General features: G+C 34.2%; 1 protein-coding gene across 2 annotated transcripts; it reads left to right on the top strand.

Annotated features, from left to right (window-relative positions):
• Positions 1 to 952: 952 nt before the first annotated feature.
• LOC146733783 (TLC domain-containing protein 2-like) lies at positions 953 to 5,443 on the top strand. Of its 2 annotated transcripts, none has more exons than XM_085491586.1 (4): positions 953 to 1,196; positions 1,836 to 1,918; positions 2,333 to 2,415; positions 4,768 to 5,443. In XM_085491586.1, the coding sequence occupies exons 1-4, from the start codon at positions 1,000 to 1,002 to the stop codon at positions 5,158 to 5,160; spliced, it is 756 nt and encodes a 251-aa protein (XP_085347712.1). In that variant the 5' UTR covers positions 953 to 999; the 3' UTR covers positions 5,161 to 5,443. The 2 variants fall into 2 exon arrangements, with proteins under 2 accessions (XP_085347712.1, XP_085347713.1); XM_085491587.1 differs by lacking the exon at positions 4,768 to 5,443 and adding an exon at positions 4,259 to 4,629.
• Positions 5,444 to 21,138: the final 15,695 nt, after the last annotated feature.

The raw sequence follows: 21,138 nt of genomic DNA, 5'->3' as shown, positions 1-21,138 counted from the left end.
TGCCCAGTGAAAATAATATTACATTCCACCCTACGACAAACAACAACAACGTAACGACGCAACTCTTGTATTTTGTATTTAATAAATTAGTTTAAAATATATGTCTCTTTGTTTGCATATACAATTTATTTGCTTGGTGTTCTCAATATATAACATCCCCCCTTTTAAGAAGCAATTCTGAATCAGTCCTCGTAATACATATTCAAATCACAATGTCTAGTATGATAGCTAACTCTCCGTGATATGTTGTTCCGAGCTGAGTTCTAATAACAACATTAACTGTAAAAGTGAAGCTCTATGTCAAATGCTACAATTACAGGCGGAAGTAACGCGCGTTTGTCAGATATAATGTTTTCAGTGTTTTCATATAGTCAATAAACACAGCAAACATCCCAGTACATTAGTGCTATATTTAGTACACGATTATTGATACATTCGATGCTATATTTTTAATATGAATTATAATACGGTCACTGAATGCAGCAAACACCAACTCCCCAATGCCGACTAACAAGTTGTCCATCGATCGATACAACACTGTGGTATTGGACATTCGAATGATTTCTAGCATAAAGTTTAGCATTAATCTTGACGATTGCGTGTTCATAATTAAAATTACAGTATTTCATTTATCAGATATATATTTGCGTTGTGTAATACGTTTCAATCGAGCAGAATTGTTTGTGTTTGCTATATAATCACTAGTCTAGTCAAAGCATTCATAACCGCGGCCGGTGTGTGAAATCTCGGATACGATTTTCTCGTCGACTTATATGAGTTGACTCTCATTGGTCAACTCGTGCACCCACAATCCTTTTCTATTTTGATTGGCAATCGTGCCACAATATGATACATGCATATGTATTATTTAATCTAATCTAATCTAATCGGGATAGCCCTAAACATTATCATATCATAAAAATATCCTATCATTTAAACTAGTGCATTTTTAAACAACAATTAACCGCCACCATTACTACTACTGATATTACTACCATAATGAATACAGCAGACTCTACACCGAACCATATACTAGTATCTATTATGATGGGATCATCACTCAGTTGCCTTTGCATCAATTGGATCTTCAGTATATGCCCGAAGCCGAAGGAAATAATACCACAGAGTTATAAATGGAACAACGCCGCAACCTCATTTGTACATGCATCGATAGTTGGACCGCTGACAGTGGCTTGGTATTATACATATATTTGTTTTCATGAATCTAAACGTCTCCACAATGGAGAAACACGTCTTTCACTTATTTCCACTGATATTGATAAACGCACGATTCTGTTCATTTATGTTTAAGCTGGATGACAGCACAACATATATTTGCCATTCTTTCATTTATTATTATTTGCAATCTTTTTGATGAAGTGGATATTTTGTTTACATTACACTTATCTGCTGGGTTTCCCACATTCTATAGACAAAACAACATGCTTTTGAAAACAACAGAAAACATAATAAATTGCAGTTTCCTGTTACCAGCATTTTAAATTTACTAAAAATAGCCTGCTTGCCAATAATCTCTGTTGAAATAAATTTTCTATTTTGAGTAAACAATTCCCACAATATAGTATAAACAACAAATTACATATTTGATATTATTGTACAGTTTATTGGACACATTTAATTACTACGTTTGCATATTGTTCTTCTATGTTATGAAACTTACATAACGCATCATGAAAATATCACACGTTCCAGTAATAGAAAAATTAGTTAGGTTTAATACATCCTCATTATTGAACAATAACTATGTAAATTACATGCAAATCTATTCACAACGACCAAGTGCATGAATCTAATATTAAGTTTTTTGTTACCAGTCTCATTTCAGACCCTAGTGTATTAGCTGATTTATATGATAGGAATTCAGCGAGAGCGGAAATGGTAATTGCATTGCTTTTAGGTACGATTTCTAATAATACGAATGTGTGCGTTACATCTAACATATCTTATATTATTGTTCATCTGTCACCGTAACGCCATAAATTACAGCGTGCCGTAATTTTGCGGTAATGCACAGGGTATTTTCATCCTATCTTATCAAATATGGAACAATTACGCGTGTAAGCGCCCTCTAATAATACAAACAAACATGGCAGCCCGCATGATTTGCGTGGTGTGGTGTAAAGTAGTGTAGTGCGTCGCAGTAACTCACCATGTTTTGCACTAGTATTTACACAGATTGTATAAATCAGATGGTAAAATAAAAATAATACCTATTCCTCGTTTAATTTTGATTATGGGATTTTTTATTTATCGAACTATGTCAAAGTTAACACACATTCCTGTTTTACCTTTTATGACTGTTTTATTTCAGGCTATTTTGTTTATGACATAATCGATCACATGAGACACACAAAGCTATCAGATGTGTGGCTGATTATATCACATCATGTAATGGTAAGTATTATTATATAGAACGTCAGCAGTACGACAGTTGAAATGCACAGGTAAGGTTCCATATTGGAAACACGCCATCTAGCGTACTAAACATGACTAAACAGTGCCCACTCTTTCTAAAATAGCAGACACTGTGAAGTGTCTTTATTATTGTTTTACTGATTCGACCTTGTTTGGAATGTAATGCATATGTATGATTATTGGTTACTGTAAAATACTTTATTTTCGCTATTTTCGCTGAAAGAATAATTTAGTTAAAATAAATCCCAGCGAATATACCTTTTTACTATATTTTACATTCGACTTGTCAAAAATCAGTGAAAATAAATTCTATACAAATCACCCAAAAAGTCATTTCAGCGAATATTAATTCTAGCTGAAATAAAGTATTGTATAGTATTTGGATATAGCCTCATGTATTTCTTATATGCGACTTTTGTGCAAGATATATGGTCGGGTGAATGTGAACAACATGATGAAATAATGTAAAATGCTAACAAACCGAAATCATAATCATACAATAAGAATAAAATAACATGAAAATGATAACATAATGATGAAATACTATACAAAATTTGAACACAATGATGAAATGATATAAAAAGGCTAACAAAATTAAAAAAGGATATGAACATAATGATAAAGTAATATAAAATGTGAACATAATGAAACAAAAAATGTGAACATAATGGTAAAATGATAAGAGAAATGTTCTTGGCACTGATCTCACCCCATAGGCTGTACGTGAAGGTGTTGTATTCACGAGCAGCGTCAGCTTTTACAAGGGAAACGTGAAACCTAGAATGATTATTACATGTAATATTAATATTACTGAATCCAGAAGAAGTGCAATTAATGAGACATACCTATGCAGAATTTGATAGGCCAGTACTTAATTCATTGTTCAACACATTGATTACTCTATTGGTTGTTTAGTCTTTTGATTCAGTTTGTGAGCCAACTTGAACTATCTGATAACATGCGTTTAAAACTTGCACATAATGACGGTAGCGCACGTTTCATACGGATTAAAAACGAAAAAGGAAAAATGTTCATGTGTTTTAAAAATAGCAGCGACTTATGTCTGGAAAACATGTTTTGTGTTTAAAATTGCTGACGGGGCTAGTTCCAAATTCACTGGAAGGAACAATTAATAACTTTTATTATTTTTGACATTACGTTTTTAGAATTAAGGTAGTGATGCAGTTTACCTGACAGGTATTTTAATTAGTTAATTAGGCAACCAAGATGACCTCCCTTGTCTACAAAACTATATATTTTCAGAAAGCTTATTGTATGAATTTAAAAATTTTGTAAGTATTTTTTTACGGACACTGTAGTTTGAAATATGCACAAACATGTGTTTTTTTTCTGTTTGTCAAAAGTGATTTAAAGAAAATTAGCTTCTAAACCATGCCTTTGTTTCCTGTCAAAATTGGTTTACGGGTACATCTGTTTACTATGAAGAAAGTGCCGTCTTGAAAACTGTCTGCCAAATGTCAATTTTGCTGGGCAGCAGCTCAAATTTCACTAATTCAAGTTTATGCGCAAATTAACACCCAGGCTAGTTGTCTGTACGATTGTTGCAATACTGTTCAACCAAATACAATGCCTCGACGGCGTTTTGAAGATAAACACATTGTCAATCATTTGTGAAAATTTAAAAAGAAAAGGTCAAAGCGTCAAGGAGCTTTTTTAAAAAAGTTCTGGGATATGCACTAAAAAGAAGCTGAGATAATTGCTAATTTGCATATTTTATAGTTAAGTAAAAATAAATGCTGATTTACTTCGCCATTGGATTTAACAGAGTTCCACTAATGATTTCAATTTCAAATTTTCACAGAATACAGATGTTCATACGATGCCATAGAAAAAATAAAAAAAAGTGAAATTTGGCAAAATTTGCGAAATAAACTGCAGCTCTATCTTGAGATGATGATGATGTATGTACTCTCCTGTATAAGGAATCGTATGAGATGTCTAGAGTGCTTGGAACTTTGACATATAGAGAAGCTACTCGTCATAGGCGTGTCTGCACGATGCCACCACATTTATTCATTTCTTATAATATTGTGCGTTTATATTCCCAGACACGTGAAACATTAGCGAGGAAATCGACAATGATGTTGTGTAATATCTGAGCCTGTCACTCCCATTTCAATTACAAAATGACACAAACGGTGTAGTTTCGAGTTTGTAAAATTTTTGGCTGTTGTTTCTGGCTTTAAAGCAATAAAAATGACATCTTCAGTAAAAGAGCCGACATTTTTCTAAACTATCTTTATTTTGGACATGCATCTATTTTTATTTTGTTATAGATTGACATAAAGCTTATGTTAATTTTATCAACAGGCACTCTGGGGTCTAGGAACCTTTCTTTTCCTGGCGAGGAAAGCTATCTACTATCTAATCATTGGATCGATGAGTGAGATGAGCAGCATATTTTTGCACAGTCGACAGTTTTTTCAGATGTGTGGCATTCCGCCCAACAATAGTTATTACAAGGCAAACGCCGTCATTAACATTATAATGGCATTCGTATTCAGAATATTGTCAGTATCCTACATGGTAGGATGGCTAGTTGTGAATTACAATGATTTGCCATATTTTGCTATTTTCATTATGACAGTAGTTGATGGTTTTCTGTTACCCTTCAATATTGTACTCGTCAAAAGACTGCTTATGAGGGACATTTTCAATGGTGAGTGGTTTTGTGATAAAAAGAATAAACACTTACAGGAGTAAGATTGAACCTAACATTACACATTTACGTAAATGTTTTTCACAGTCATAATTTTGGACTTGAATCATGTTAATGTAGATGAAAACATCTATGTCCACTCATGCCAAATTTGCATAGTTCATGTCTACTAGTGCAAAACCAGAGTAGATTCGTTTAAAATAAGTTATTTGTTTCATTGTAATAAAAAAATGACTTTTTTCACTTTGCGGTAAAGTATAAAACAATGTGTGTGTATCAGACCATTATTATGTAGTTATCATAATAAACATACTATTTTGAAATTAAGTCATTGATGCATTCTTGTGTTGATCTGAATGTAATTTCATTTAATAGTTGAGTTTTGTCGACGGAATCCGGCACACCAAAAAGTCAAATACGATGTATCAATTTAGTGTAAGGAATTTCACAATGGTGAATAGTAAAACTTTTTCCGTAAGTCGTATTCTGTTCATTTTACACCTTCTATATTCAAGCAACAAAAGCTCCCGAAATCACGGGTATACGAAATAACGTCTACTGTTTTCCGCACCATGGGAACCATAGTATTTAAAACGCAGTGGCAATAAACAATAGAACACTGTTGGGAAGGATGGGCAAAACTATCGTGCAGCTCTCTCGCGCCCAATGAGATGTCGGCTATTGCGAATAATGTATATATCAAGTACCATTTTAGCGTGTTTGTAACAACATACAATTTATTGATTATACAATTTATTTCTTACGTTCTTATTCTCTATCTATTTGTTTAAACATCGTCTTATATACTATCGATGAAAAGCCATTGCTCGAGACGTCTAGCTATTTTTAATATTCTTAGGACAACGATTACCAAATATTATCTACTATAAATCATTATAATTTATTAAGGCATACAGACATTTTATTTTATTATTAGAAAAAATAGAACATTATCTCAGACAAAAAGAAACTTTCCATTCACAGATTGTACTTTATTTTATTACAATTAATACGTTATTTAACAAAGAAGTTTATTATGAACAAATACAGGTAGTGAAGTTTAAACATTAAAATAATTGGCTTAATAAATCAATGATCTCAGAAGGCATCAATATCAGCAACATAATGTAGACAATAAATTATGACAAGATTTATATTGTGTCACTAGTAAAAACACGTGTCAGATAAAACGACATACTAACTAAAATACATTTACAGTATATTAATGAAATTACGGAAGTAAAAAGCATCGTAGTGCTTTATAATGGTTAAAGTATTACAAATGATATTAATATGTATTTTAAGACAACATAACAATGTTTGCATAAACAGGGTAAATATTTTATGGGAGTCACTTTTGAAACCTTTTCATCATTGGCTGTTATAGATGGATACGTATCTTATAAGGTGACACAGGACTGACTGACATATAAATATTTTACTTTGTGGTTCTTATTGTGGTATATTCTGAGTTGCTTTTCTGCAAGCGTCGACAGTAATATACAATACCATGTTGTTTTCGAGCTATCCGAGAAAAGCTGAACATTTTGTATCCAATGACGTCAGCAGTAACGCACCATCAACATTATCAGAATAGATTTTCGGGAATCATTTATTTTATAGTCTTTTCCTTGGAAATATATGCAATTTAATTACTCTCAGAGACGTTAACGTCAACAAGACAGTAAGAAAAGGTGTCTCTTGCAGCAAAGTTCTTTGGTGAAGTCAAACTGACGTAGATTGGCGAACGCAGTGTTGATCTTAGCAATAACTGTGCTTGGTTGTGTAGTCTTTTGTCACTCTTGATATTATTTGTCATTGATGGTTACAGATCAAAAATCGGCGCCGTAAACGGTGGTCAATTTATCCAAATATGTCGAAGTAAGCTTCGTCACCAGAGGGTTATATTTATAGAAATCAGCGTTAACTCATAAGTGATTATAAGGTGGGCGAAATGAGATAAATCATCTCACTACATATTGGATGTTTATATTGAAAATTGATACTAATGAATAATACTAATGAAGTTGACACAATTGATAAATTGTTATGTCTCATGGGAAATGAAAGAATTGAAACTAAAGTATTTAAAATTATTTTAAATAAACAAATCGTTGGTGATCGTAATGCGTGAAGAACACATTCACTACCTGAGACGTATATCGTACATGTATTCACTGCGCCTAGGCTACAAAATCTATAGGAACAAGTTATAAGTCATGCCATAATATGTTTTCAGGTGAGTGAATTGTATACCTTCTCTAATTAAAGCATAACTAGATACTCACTGCTTGTGATATTAGATCTGTTTAATTCGTTTCAAAGATTCCTCTCATTAGTAAATAGCGCCCTCACTCCACAATATTTAGAATGAGTGGTTGGTAAAAAGTTTGATGAGTCAGGTGCATCTATTGGCTAAGCTTGTTGTACATAGATGCAAATGAGTATAGGAACCATTAATGCTGTAGGGTGTACTGGGAGGGGTGGAGGATTTCATGTTTGTAATGACTGGTTGTAATGTGCTATCTCGTTGTTTTCAAGATGCAGCCTGATATTTGTTGCTTTCTTGGTTGTTCAATTGTGGCTAAAATTTGTGTGGTGGGTGGAAGTTGTGTTTATTGTTTGTTAAGTCATTGTTTAGACACCCTGCAGCTTGAAATGGTATGGTCCAAATCCAAATTCGATATGGTGGTGTTGAATATCTGTGCGATATGGCAGTGTCATCTAAAAACCACGCATAAAAATGATTTATGTTTATTTATTTACTGTTGTAGATCCTGAGAACTAGCCATTGAATATGATGTCGGGAATAAATGGTTTTCTGAACAAGCTTTATTATATATTGCTGGCAATATTCCAGTATGAATTGGTAGCAAACTGTGACACCAAATCTAGTCGTTGTATTGTTATGCTTCTAAAATATTTTTTTTTTAAATAAAATAAAATAAATTAAATAGAAATATTATGTGTATTTTTGTATGTGGAAACATGGCTTGCCCACTAAAAAATATAAAGAGGTGTGGTCTGCAGTTCTTTTTTTTTATATTTTTTTATTTGTGAAAAAAAACTGGAGCGTAAACAATAAAACACTCACAGTGCAAGGCTAGTTCACCAACATTTCTATTCTCTTGCTTGAGTGTGTAAGTACATGGTTTAGTGACTACCTCTTATATTTTTAATTTTTAGAATTTTTTTTTATTTGGGAAGGTTCTTCTATAAAAATAGAACAGATGTAATGAATTAATTTTAATATTTTACTTACTTTTCAGAACTAAAGCAAATTCAATATCTGAGACGCATATCGTAGATGTGTTCACTGCGCCTAGGCTACCAAATCTATGGGAACAAGTTATAAGTCATGCCATAGTATGTTTACAGGTGAGAGAATTGTATACCTTCTCTAATTATAGCATAACTAGATACTCACTGCTTGTAATATTAATGAATTAATTTTAATATTTTATTTTAATTTCAGAACTAAAGCAAATTCAATATCTGAGACGTATATCGTAGATGTATTCACTGCGCCTAGGCTACCAAATCTGTAGGAACAATTTATAAGTCATGCCATAGTATGTTTACAGGTGAGAGAATTGTATACCTTCTCTAATTATAGCATAACTAGATACTCACTGCTTGTAATATTAATGAATTAATTTTAATATTTTATTTTAATTTCAGAACTAAAGCTGAATCACTACCTGTGGAATCAAATTTTAAAAGATTTCAACTGTGGCTAGACTGACCCCCCCCCCCCCAGGGCTAAAAGTTATATGTCATGCCATAGTATGTTTACAGGTGAGAGAATTGTATACCTTCTCTAATTATAGCATAACTAGATACTCACTGCTTGTAATATTAATGAATTAATTTTAATATTTTATTTTAATTTCAGAACTAAAGCAAATTCAATATCTGAGACGTATATCGTAAATGTATTCACTGCGCCTAGGCTACCAAATCTATAGGAACAAGTTATAAGTCATGCCATAGTATGTTTACAGGTGAGAGAATTGTATACCTTCTCTAATTATAGCATAACTAGATACTCACTGCTTGTAATATTATATCTGTTTAATTCGTTTAAAAGATTCCTCTCATTAGTAAATAACGCCCTCACTCCCCAATATTTAGAATGAGTGGTTGGTCAAAAGTTTGATGAGTCAGGTGCATCTATTGGCTAAGCTTGTTGTACATAGATGCAAATGAGTATAGGAACCATTAATGCTGTTGGGTGTACTGGGAGGGGCGGAGGATTTCATGTTTGTAATGACTGGTTGTATCGTGCTATCTAGTTGTTTTCAAGATGCAGCCTGATATTTATTGCTTTCTTGGTTGTTCAATTGTGGCTAAAATGTGTGTGGTGGATGGAAGATGTGTTTATTGTTTGTTGAGTCATTGTTTAGACACCCTGCAGCTTGAAATGGTATGGTCCAATTCCAAATTCGATATGGTGGTGTTGAATATCTGTGCGATATGGCAGTGTCATCTAAAAACCACGCATCAAAATGATTTCTGTTTATTTATTTACTGTTGTAGATCCTGAGAACTAGCCATTGAATATGATGTCGGGATTAAATGGTTTTCTGAACAAGCTTTATTAATTATTGCTGGCAATATTCCAATATGAATTGGGAGCAAACTGTGACACCAAATCTAGTCGTTGTATTGTTATGCTTCTAAAACATTTTTTTTTTAAATAAAAGAAATTAAATAGAAATATTATGTGTATTTTTGTATGTGGAAACATGGCTTGCCCACTAAAAAATATAAAGAAGTGTGGTCTGCAGTTTTTTTGTTTTTTTTTATTTGTGAAAAAAACTGGAGTGTAAACAATAAAACACTCACAGTGCAAGGCTAGTTCACCAACATGTCTATTATCTTGCTTGAGTGTGAAAGTACATGGTTTAGTGACTACCTCTTATATTTTTAAATTTTAGAATTTTTTTTTATTTGGGAAGGTTCTTCTATAAAAATAGAACAGATGTAATGAATTAATTTGCACGGATATAATAATATAATGTATAATAGTTTCAGAAACAAAAACGTCCCTTGACCTAATTTAGAATGCTGGCTTACCTTGTAGACATCAAAGTTGACGATTGTGTCATCAAACATGTTGTACAAGTCATTGAGAAAGTCGACTACCTGCTCCAATTAAGCGCCTTCATAAAAGTAATTGAAAATGAAATAAGAATACTCCATATTAAAGTTATTGCATGCTGTTCTAACAATAACATAAATACTATATCTGTTACCGTGCCGTCATAAAACATTGTGCTACAATATTTCCCTATTGCATGGAGTATCTGCATTATATCATATTGGGATTTACAATTTCAAAATATGGAACAATTACGCGGCATGGCAGACGTTTTTTTGAAAATAAACGTTCAGAGCAAGAAAGTTCCACTGCTGTTCACCGTCTTGTTCAGTTTTGGGCATCCTACACCAAGCGGTTGGGTCAGAAAGATGCATAACAAAGATACTGCAAAGTACTGGTATGTACATTGAAGATCACGTGAACCTTCGCTACGCGTCTGTCATACTCTTGCAGTATTGTCTTCGAGCTTAATTTGCGGCATCATCGCAATAAACAAAAAAACAATTCTAAAGTAAACAATGATGTAGTGCATAATTTGGTAACTAGGGGACGTAATTTGAAAACATTCCAATTCTCATTTTCCCGTAAAAAAAGTTTAGACTTCCTATTTGAGATGTTTCCGGTATTTCTCGCTATTTGTGTAACAAAAGAAACAGTTTTATTATATTCACGCAACTTTTGAGAGTAAAAGTAAAACACTAATATATATATATATATATAAATTTAAATCGCGAATTGTGTTTTGCAGAGCGTCTTTATCAGAGACGCTACTTGAATATGTCTGCACGAACAAAAACTCTACTCAATCACGGAAGTGTCGTGAAATTGGTATATTTGTCATGCAAACTTAATATAGTGATTTTCTTTTTTATCACTGTAAGAAGAGCATACTACGATGTAGTTATATTCGTCTTCGATTTATTTGTCAGTGCAAAAGATGCAAATTCACGACGTCGAGATTAAAATTTTGTATATAAAATCTATAGTTGTAAATCGATTACGTAATCACCAAATAAACTATTAATACATAGGGTGGGGAAAAATAGACAACTTCTTTTTTATATTTATTGTTTATTAAAATTTCATTTAAGTTATTCCAACTTCCAAGGTCAAACGCGCTGTTTTGTTGCTTTACACATCACGGGAGAGTCAACGGCTGGCTTGCGCCGGTAGTAATATTACCAAACTTGATCTTACAAATACGTGATCTTACAAATATGTACGAAAGACGTTTTGCAACGAACTTGATAACACATAAAACACAAAGGAAACAAGGGTTAAGTGAATGTAGTAATTTCAAATGTTATGCATTCGGCTACTGGGAAGATTGCCAAATGTCCAAGTTCGCTGTAAAATTGATTCACAGCCGGAATCGTGGTCACCACAAAAGTAAATTACGCCCTCAAAAGTTCGACAAGGAATTAAATCTCAACACAAATGAATGAAGATCAAAACATTCCAAAGACGACGGTAATGCAATGTTTTCAAAACTTTATGAAACCAATAACTCATTTAAATAATGTAAAGGTAAAACGAATTGTTAAATTGTTTTAACAATTAATTAACAATTATCAAAGCAGATGATAATGTTTCCAAACAGCTCGTTTTGTAACATGAACTTGTTTGCTTTATTTTGCGGCAGGACCCGGAGAAAACAGACGGAGGCACCTGGGGTTATCCAGTGTAGTGTGGAGTTTTTGTTTAATACGTGTTCGTGCGCATCAGGCGTTTATATCGCAGCTTCTGAAAGTCGTCCGTAGATAGTTGATACCTGTAAACTCTTAAATGTGACAGGAATTATAGGATATAAATACCATACAGTTGCTTGTGAATAGAGAAAAATCTGGATGCTTTCGTTGAAAACTTGGGCGCGAGAAATCTTACAATGCAACGTTTTACAAAAATGTTTTATTCGTTATGATAATACAAATGTTGACCCAAGCCTGTGTCGATATACGAAATGTTTGTTTTATTATCATAATAATAATAATGCAAACATTGACCTCAGCCACACCAGCCACGCCCGGGTTAATATAATACTTTATTATACCTCAAAATCTCATCAACCAATCAGATTCAAAATCGCGCATTTGGCGGTCGACACATTTGCATATAAAATATCAGCTGTCCAGGACATGATAATATTAGACTTCCGCGCTCGTGCAGATATGATGATCGATTTTAAAAATGCTGATTCACCGTTGAGGTTTGTCTAAGTTTTCCCGGGGTATCACCTTTAATTTGTAAACTGGTCGAATACCCGTTACACTATCTGCTCAAAAGATGACTAGCATTACCTGTTCGAGTTATGCTACATGTGAGTACTTGTAAATGGGGGGAAACAATCATCGAACAACACGAGCGTAGTCGCCGCGCCGTGTACGTAGGGCTGGTTACTAAGATTTCACACCGTATCCCAGTTGTATATTTATATCCGCTGTGTATCGCACATAGAAGTGGGATTCATTAAATTGTTTTATTTAACCGGAAGTGTTTTGTTATATCACACGTAGACGCTCGACCTCGATGTTGTTTACTTGAATGTACCACCCGATGATAAGAATACCCAAACAATTGGAATGGCAAGCAGTGCCTTGGCTTGACTTCAAAAAATATGGGTTGCAAAGGATATTTCCAGGGCAAACAAGATTAACCTAATGAGAGCAGTAGTAACGTCTGTGATGCTCTACGGATGCGAAAGCTGGACTATGACAACGAAAATAACGCAGAAAATAAATGCATTCGAATTGAAATGTTATAGAAGACTCCTTGGTACCACATGGCGACACAAATCGGAACGTTGAGGTAAAGATGAAACTAAAAGACCAGCTGAAAGAAGGACAAAAAATAGAGCATCTAATTGAAACAAGAAAATTGCAATTGTTTGGACACCAGTGAAGAAAAACAGTCTAACAAGACGTATTATGCAAGGAAAGGTTGAAGGATACAGAAACAGAGGACGGCCAGGAAGAGAATGGGAAGATGACATCAAATTTAAAGAATGGACAGAGAATGGCGAGCAGCTTTACCATCTTGCTGATGACAGAAAGAGATGGATGGGTGCACCAACGGCCTTCTGAAGCTATGGACTAAAGAAGAAGAGAAACAACCTGATACCCAAACTTTTTGACGGCGATGATTTGGAAATCGAATGGCGATGTAAATCAGCATATATTTTTACTTAACTATAAAATATGCAAATTATCTCAGCTTCTTTTTAGTGCACATCGCAGAACTTAAAAAATAGCTTTCAGACGCTTTGACCTTTTCTTTTGAAATGTCCACAAATGATTGACAATGTGCTTATCTTCAAAACGCCGTCGGGGCATTGTTTTTGGTTGGACAGTGTTACAACAATCGAACAGACAACTAGCCTGGGTGTTAATTTATGCATAAAGTTGAATTAGTGAAATTTGAGCTGCTGCCCTACAAAATTGACAACTGGTAGACAGGAAACAGAAGCATGGTTTAAAACTAATTTTGTTTAAATCACTTTTGCTTATTTCAAACTACAGTGTCCATTAAACATACTTCAAAAATTCATACAATAAGCAAATTACAAGGGAGGTCATCTTGGTTGCATAATTAACTAATTATAATACCTGTCAGGTAAACTACATCTCTACCTTAAGTTCAAGTGACTTTGTCTTTGTGAGTGCGCATCAAGAGTAAAACGTTGCAGCTTATGCAAAACATTCGCCCGTAGCATACCTACAAAATCCTAAATGTGTCAAAAATTTTGAATTAGATTATAGAATATAAATAGATGCTAACCACTGGACTTACGACAGAAAGGCTACCTAAAGGGCGGTGGTCTTCGTCGCGCTGCGCATGTGCGACATTGCGACATTTGTGTTGTATCACAATTTAATGCGCTCTTCTTATGGCAATCACAATTATGAGGCTTGTGCTTGGCGCGACTTGCACTAATTACCGCCAATGACTCCTTCCAATCACCTAAAAAATACATAATTAAAGCATGGTAACGTCCCAGATCTGCGCAACAGTTAAAGTCACCATCTTTGTTTATATGAAACTCATACAGTATATCTCGCGCCTGGCGCGACGAACTCCGCCCTTTAAGAATGGGGAACATTCTGGATGTTGTCATCGTGAACTTAAACAGGCGATCTCTCGTAATAAAGCTGTTTGCACAATGTGTGTTCCATTATACACCCTGTATGGGCGTCATCTTGGTCAGTGATATATAAAATATATTCTCGCAATTTTATACATCTTTTATAATTGACTTCGCAATTCCCACCACCAATGAGATATAGAGTCACAAATCCAAAATAACTCCAATACTAATGTTCTTACTTTCCATGTGTACTATGTTTGCATTTGAAGTTTTGATAATTGTAATGGGAACGAAATACTTTATTGAATCGCATGAAATCCTACAGAGGCATTAAAATTGTACCGTAAAATTTTAAATAGAGGAGTATCGTATATGTGTGTAGCATTTCAAGTCTATTGAAGGTGTTACCGTCAACATGCTGTTTTAATGTATTGGTCAAGTCGACTGTGAATGAAAATGTTGCTATACAGCGACACTTCTACTAAAAGTTCGTTTGTATTTTTATATTCCATAATCTCTTCCATAAGTACTTTCTCATTTATAATTGTACACGAATTGGACACACGAATGATGATGATAATCTATCAGGCATACAACAATAATATTTGAATATATAATTGACAAAACTTTTGTTTTTACTGTAAAATACTTTATATTAGCTTGACTTAATCTTCATTGACACGTTATATTGTATATTTTTGTATGAAATTTATTTTTACTGAAATTTGATTAGCTAAACGGAAAACATAAAATGTATGTTCACTTGATTTTATTTTCGTTCAGTATATTATAATATATATATATTGGCGAGTCATGAAAATAGACGCTAAATCTCGACGTATGACATATAAACGTATACTCACCACTGGAACAAGGATGGCCGATTATTACATCTATGTTTTCCAGGTAATATAGTTTCACTGCAGCGTACAAGCCATCTCTCTCATTACAGCCAGCCTCAAACACAACCCTGTTAATAAAAGGAACATAGGGTGAGTGTGACAGTAACTTAAACTATATATGCTCAAACTTGCAGTTTACGGATTAACATAACATGTACGTATTGCCGAGCCGAGAAATGAACGCGATAGGTCGACGTAATACAGACATCACATCTGCCCATGTAATTAAAAGTAAGTTATATATTTTTTTAAATAAAATAAAAACAAACAATCTATGTAATCCTAAACCTTTCAACACTGTCACCAAAAGAGAATCCAAGCTTGTCGTACGCTTCAATAGTACACTGTAACTCGTGATCAAGACACAGATACACACACTCGCACACACACACACGGGCGCGTTTGACATCTGGATTTTATTAAAACTGTTGCGTGAAGGATATTCACTAGTGCCCGCTGTCGTACTTTGATGCCGGAACCCCATTTAAATCCCAGTGTCCGGTCAGTACGGTACATGAGTGCAGTAAGCAATTATGTCATTTTGAAGTGAAATCAAAGTTATTTATCTAATATTCCTATCAAATCATTATCCCAGTTTACTGACAACGAGTACTAGATTTATTGGATGTTATTAACAAGTAACTGATGATCTGGAAGAATTTTCCGAACATGAATTTACAGCATGTATGACTAAACAATAACTGCTAGATTCTGAATTATTTGTTTTGAGGTCATCAAATAACTTACATCAGATTGGTATTTCAAAGTTGCCACAACAGAGGTATAGTATAGCACCAACACGAAACTGCGCCACCAACAGGCAATCACTTGATACACTAAATTCAACGTGACCATGGGTGGTGATATCGGTCCGGGGAACCCTTAGCGCAGGCACATTGAACAATGACATTTAGAAACACATTAAGAGTGATTTTTATACAATCACAAATTACGGGGAGATCTCCTCGGGCTCTCATAAACTAATTATTGTACTTTTACAGGAAGAAGAATGAGTCACGTGAAAAAGATAGCCGCAACTTACGCGTATGGTTTGAAAGGTTTAATGTCTGCATCAGCGCACGTATGCAAAATCGATATTAACTTGCCGTCCGAATAATTGACTTCCAACAATGGTCAACTTGATGTGTCGTGTACAGTAAGTGTCGGGTACATTTCCATCGTCTGACTAAGTTGTAAATTAGTTGTGATGACAAATCTATAGCATGTTTACCAAGTAATATCACATTTATTAAAGTTAGTGTTGTAAGAGCTGTTGTGCACACTATATACTCACAATTCAAGACAAAAAGAATCCAAACATATAGCGAATTATCTTTTTCTGTGTAACATCTTGGGTATTCCGTAATGAGAAAAATTATCATTTTGTGTATACGGAATGCATTTTGTTATAAATTATTCTTACTATATTCCTGGATTTCCATTTCAAAATAAAAAAAATATTAGTTGTTTCGCCGAACAAAAATGTTCATAATGTCAAAAACGAAAAGTCTTTGTCGTAGTATTTCATGTCTAATATTACGAACATATAGCGATGGTGCTGCAAAGTAAGTACAACGACAGCACAGGGGGGGTACATAAATTATAGTATCCTTGTGCTAACCGTATTATTATACATTTTCCCGATGCAATCGCTTGGTGTAGGATGCCCAGGTCTGGGCAAAATTGCAATAATGGTTAGAGGTCTTTATTAGAAATTAGTTTACACAATTGTTCACAATACTGCAAAAACTGTGTATTCGTTCCATAATTGGCATTCACATTTTTAATGTGATAGGATGCAGATATTGCGTGCAGTGCCGTGACAGGAACATTATAGTATGTTGTATCTCAAGGCGAAATGGTGACATGAGTATATTAATATACAACCGGCGCCAAGGATTGAAACTGCGACAAAGAGTTAGTGACAATTGGCGGCAGTACGTAGGAAGATTTGATGTACACTGCGCTAGAATTCATTTGGCAAAACACTGCACAGGCGTGAGAAATTCGTGCAATGTTATTCTTGCAGGAGCACTTGTGATTCAGATATTTGGGTGAATCTTCTCAGCAAGAGGAGTTCTAAGGTGGCCCATATATACAATCGGCGAAGAATGACCAAATTTCGGCGATCAATAACGCATTGCGACGATCAATAACCAATTACGACAATCAATAACGCATTGCAGCGATCAATAACCAAATTGCGGCGATCAATAACGCATTGCGTCGATCAATAACCACTTTGCGGCGATCAAAGACGCATTTCGACGACCAATAACGCACTGCGGCGATCAATAACCAATTACAACGATCAATAATGCATTGCGGCGACCAATAACCAAATTGCGGCGATCAATAACGCATTGCGTCGATCAATAACCGAATTGTGGCGATCAATAACGCATTGCGGCGATCAATAACGCATTGCGTCGATCAATAACTAAATTGCGGCGATCAATAACGCATTGCGACAATCAATGACGCATTGCGACGATCAGTAACGCATTGCGGCGATCAATAAGGCATTATGACGATCAATAACCAATTTCAGCGATCAATAACGTATTACGACGATCAATAACGCATTGCGACGACCAATTGATCGACCATTGATCGTCGTAATTGGTTATTGATCGTCACAATGCCTTATTGATCGCCGAAATTTGGTCATTCTTCGCCGATTGTATATATTGGCCACCGTAGTAGTTCAATAAGTTGCATTGATATGGGTGGAACACTTTCTAGTTGTTATATAAACATGAATGCTGAATTGTCAACGTAACCATTAGCCCACACTTACAACATAGACAATTTACATGCACTCATTATCTTTCACACCTACTAAACAGAAGAGAACGAAAATAGAGCTGTGCCTCTTCTTTTTTGGAAGCTATTCATCACTAATGAAAACGCTCAATTAAGAGCTGGTTTGATTTTGTAATCATACAACCAAGGGGCACAGGTAATGTATGATACTAGTACTGTATTTCAGGACAGAATGTTCAGTCTGCTCGTTGTTAAGGTGTCAACATATAGGTAAACAATAATAATTCCTAAGAATTGTTTGTTCTATTTATTATATGTCAAGTGGATCTATTTACGTGTTTAGTAGTTGTGTAAACCCATTTATATACCATTCATGTACACTCTGTGTTGGATGTCATTAATGATGTACGTTGTTAATAAGGCAGTAAAATTTGAAAAATATAGTGACAAACTATTCTTTGAATAGTCCCTATTTTACAACTATATATCCTGAATCGAACAGGCTGCGGTAACCCTAAATGGCACCAATAGATAAGTGGAACTAACATATCCAATCTTAATAGAAAAGAAGCATGGCTTTAATTATTCAATGTGATATATAATTGGTGTTATACTAATGGGTAGGAAGAAAATATTTCGTTGTATTGGATTGAGAACGCGGTAAATGCAAATCGCATATATTTCAAAATCATGCGTTTTCACATATTTCTTTCACAATAATACCACGCGATTAAGCCTCATTTATGTATTTGCTCACTACTTGGCCGAGGCAGTAGACCATTTCCCGTTTTCCTAATAAAGGCATATAATTTCATATAACATGAGGTCTTAAAACGGGTCGTACGCAACGGGTTGTGAACAACAAAAACGTCTCTTTAACTTTAATATACAATTCTTTTCGAACTACACGTACACAATGTACAATTACTGTACAGATATGTTTACTCTGTTAAATATCAATATCGATCATTGTTCAAAGTGAGATATGTTTTGCCTGTGTTTTGTTTTGCATCGCGGCATGTACAATTCAATTGCAAGCAGTTCGGGGTTCTGAATGCTGTGTTCGGCAAGTGTCACACAAACGGTTAGGTGTTTCTCAAACCGTGGTTTAAAGAACATCAACCGCACGCAATTGCGATCTAAAACTGCTCAAATTAGTTTTCTACGCAGTCAAATTACTACTCCGTGTACCTATCTGAGCTTATTCATCTAGCACGCGTAGTGGTAAAGTAAATTTTAATTGGCATAGAAGTGCGACTACTCTTGATACGGATGTTTACTGCACTTATCTGTCACGGTAAAACCTGCTTGAGAATCGTACGAGTAACGCTATTACTCAACAGCAACTCAGAAACGTGAGTGAAGCAAACATGCGCAGTCGTTTTGAGGATCGACATCGATCCTGTTTGGTTTCCTTCCATATTTGTACTACATTATTATATATTTATTTGACACACTTCATACTTGGTACACAACATAAACGGACAATAATAATGCTACCTGCCTTGGGTCGATATGTGCGTAAGGTTGTTTTTATTTAATAGGTTTATTGCTTAAAAAGTGATATTTACAGTACCATTTTTTATTTCAAATATATGCATATAGCCAGACGCTGCATTCGGTTGCATACGAATGTCGGGTCGCTTAATGGGTGTGTTGTTATCAACAAAAAAAGAAAGAATATCACATGAGTAGCCATAATTACAGCTCGGTATATTTTTAGTGAACATACATTTTAACAATGCTAGCTATTAAGCAAAGAATTATAACAGTTTGTGAATTTAGAAGTCTATTTTATATTAGGAAGGATTTTATAAATAATGAATAAATGTCATCGGATTATCAGTTTATAAAATAATATGTGATAATGCATGGAAAACAACTAGGGATTATATATGTTCTATTTAATAAAACTATCAGCCGAAACAGGCCAGTTATTGTACATTGCATGACGCGGCATAAAACATATAAAATATGTACATATGACAAAAGCTGTTAGTAGTTATGAGTGAACGTGGACTTAATGTCTGCTGAGAGAATATGTTGATGGCACCCAAAATAAGAATATCCTTTATTCACTTGCGCAATTAACGATGAAGCATTTATGGAATTAATACAGAATGTTCTATGATGTTTTGAATACGCATTCATAAATTATTTTGCGTTAAAAGCTGCAAAGCGGTTTCATATCTCGTAATTTTCATTTGCGTGGAAAAAATTTGTTTCGACATATTAAAAATGCATAAAATTATGATGTTTAGGTTTGCTTCGCCAGATGTTCACCAATATTTATACAAATATTATACTGGGCCATTATCTAAGTGTGTGATTCCGAGCATTGTGTGTTAATTTATATTTAGTGGTATATATAACTCTTTTGCTAATTAATTAAAATAATTTAACTATCTTGGCTAGACCTTATTTTTCTACTTCTGTACTTATATTTATTTTCAAGTTTCATCAACACCGAGAGTATTATAATGAAGTGTTTTTGGACATTATGTTGATGTGATATCAGTTTGAGAGTAATTTATAATCAGACCAAAAGACCTGGATATCACCGACATTAAACATTACTTTGTCTATGACATGTAAAAGTACACATCCGGCAAATTCTAGTGAAATACACTTCCACAGGTAATTAAAACTTGATATATTGATATTGCATTATTGAATTAACAAACTTATTGGGCTATATGTTTGTATAATACATACAGGTTTACGCAATCGACGTACCATGTTTCTGGCATAGTCATCAGTTGTACCGTCTGTTGTGGTGGCACGGTACCGTGTTCACTACTTACTGTAATATATGCATGTTTTTGTGCCTGTAATTACAGTTGTATAAATTTTATAGTATTTCATGGGCATTAAAATTGATTTTCAATATTTCATATTAAATTTAAATTTTGAAGAACGTGTTTGATGTCTATAGCGCCAATAATTATAATATATTCGGATACTAGATCATTGTTAGTCATTATATACATGTTGTGTGACAACGCATAAATGATTAACATCAACTGATCAGAAAAAAACAATAAAAACTTACCTCACTTATTTCTTCATAAGTTGGACTCACAATTTCAACTATAAGTGTTATTTTTCATGCATTGTTTAATTTGTTAAATGTCCAAACGTACGTTTAGTCGTATGTTTAATCACCTTT

The sequence above is a fragment of the Saccoglossus kowalevskii genome, chromosome 16 (genome assembly GCF_978046115.1).
Source record: "Saccoglossus kowalevskii chromosome 16, keSacKowa6.1, whole genome shotgun sequence".
Taxonomy (NCBI): Eukaryota; Metazoa; Hemichordata; class Enteropneusta; family Harrimaniidae; genus Saccoglossus; species Saccoglossus kowalevskii.
This window is presented reverse-complemented; position numbering and strand designations above follow the sequence as displayed.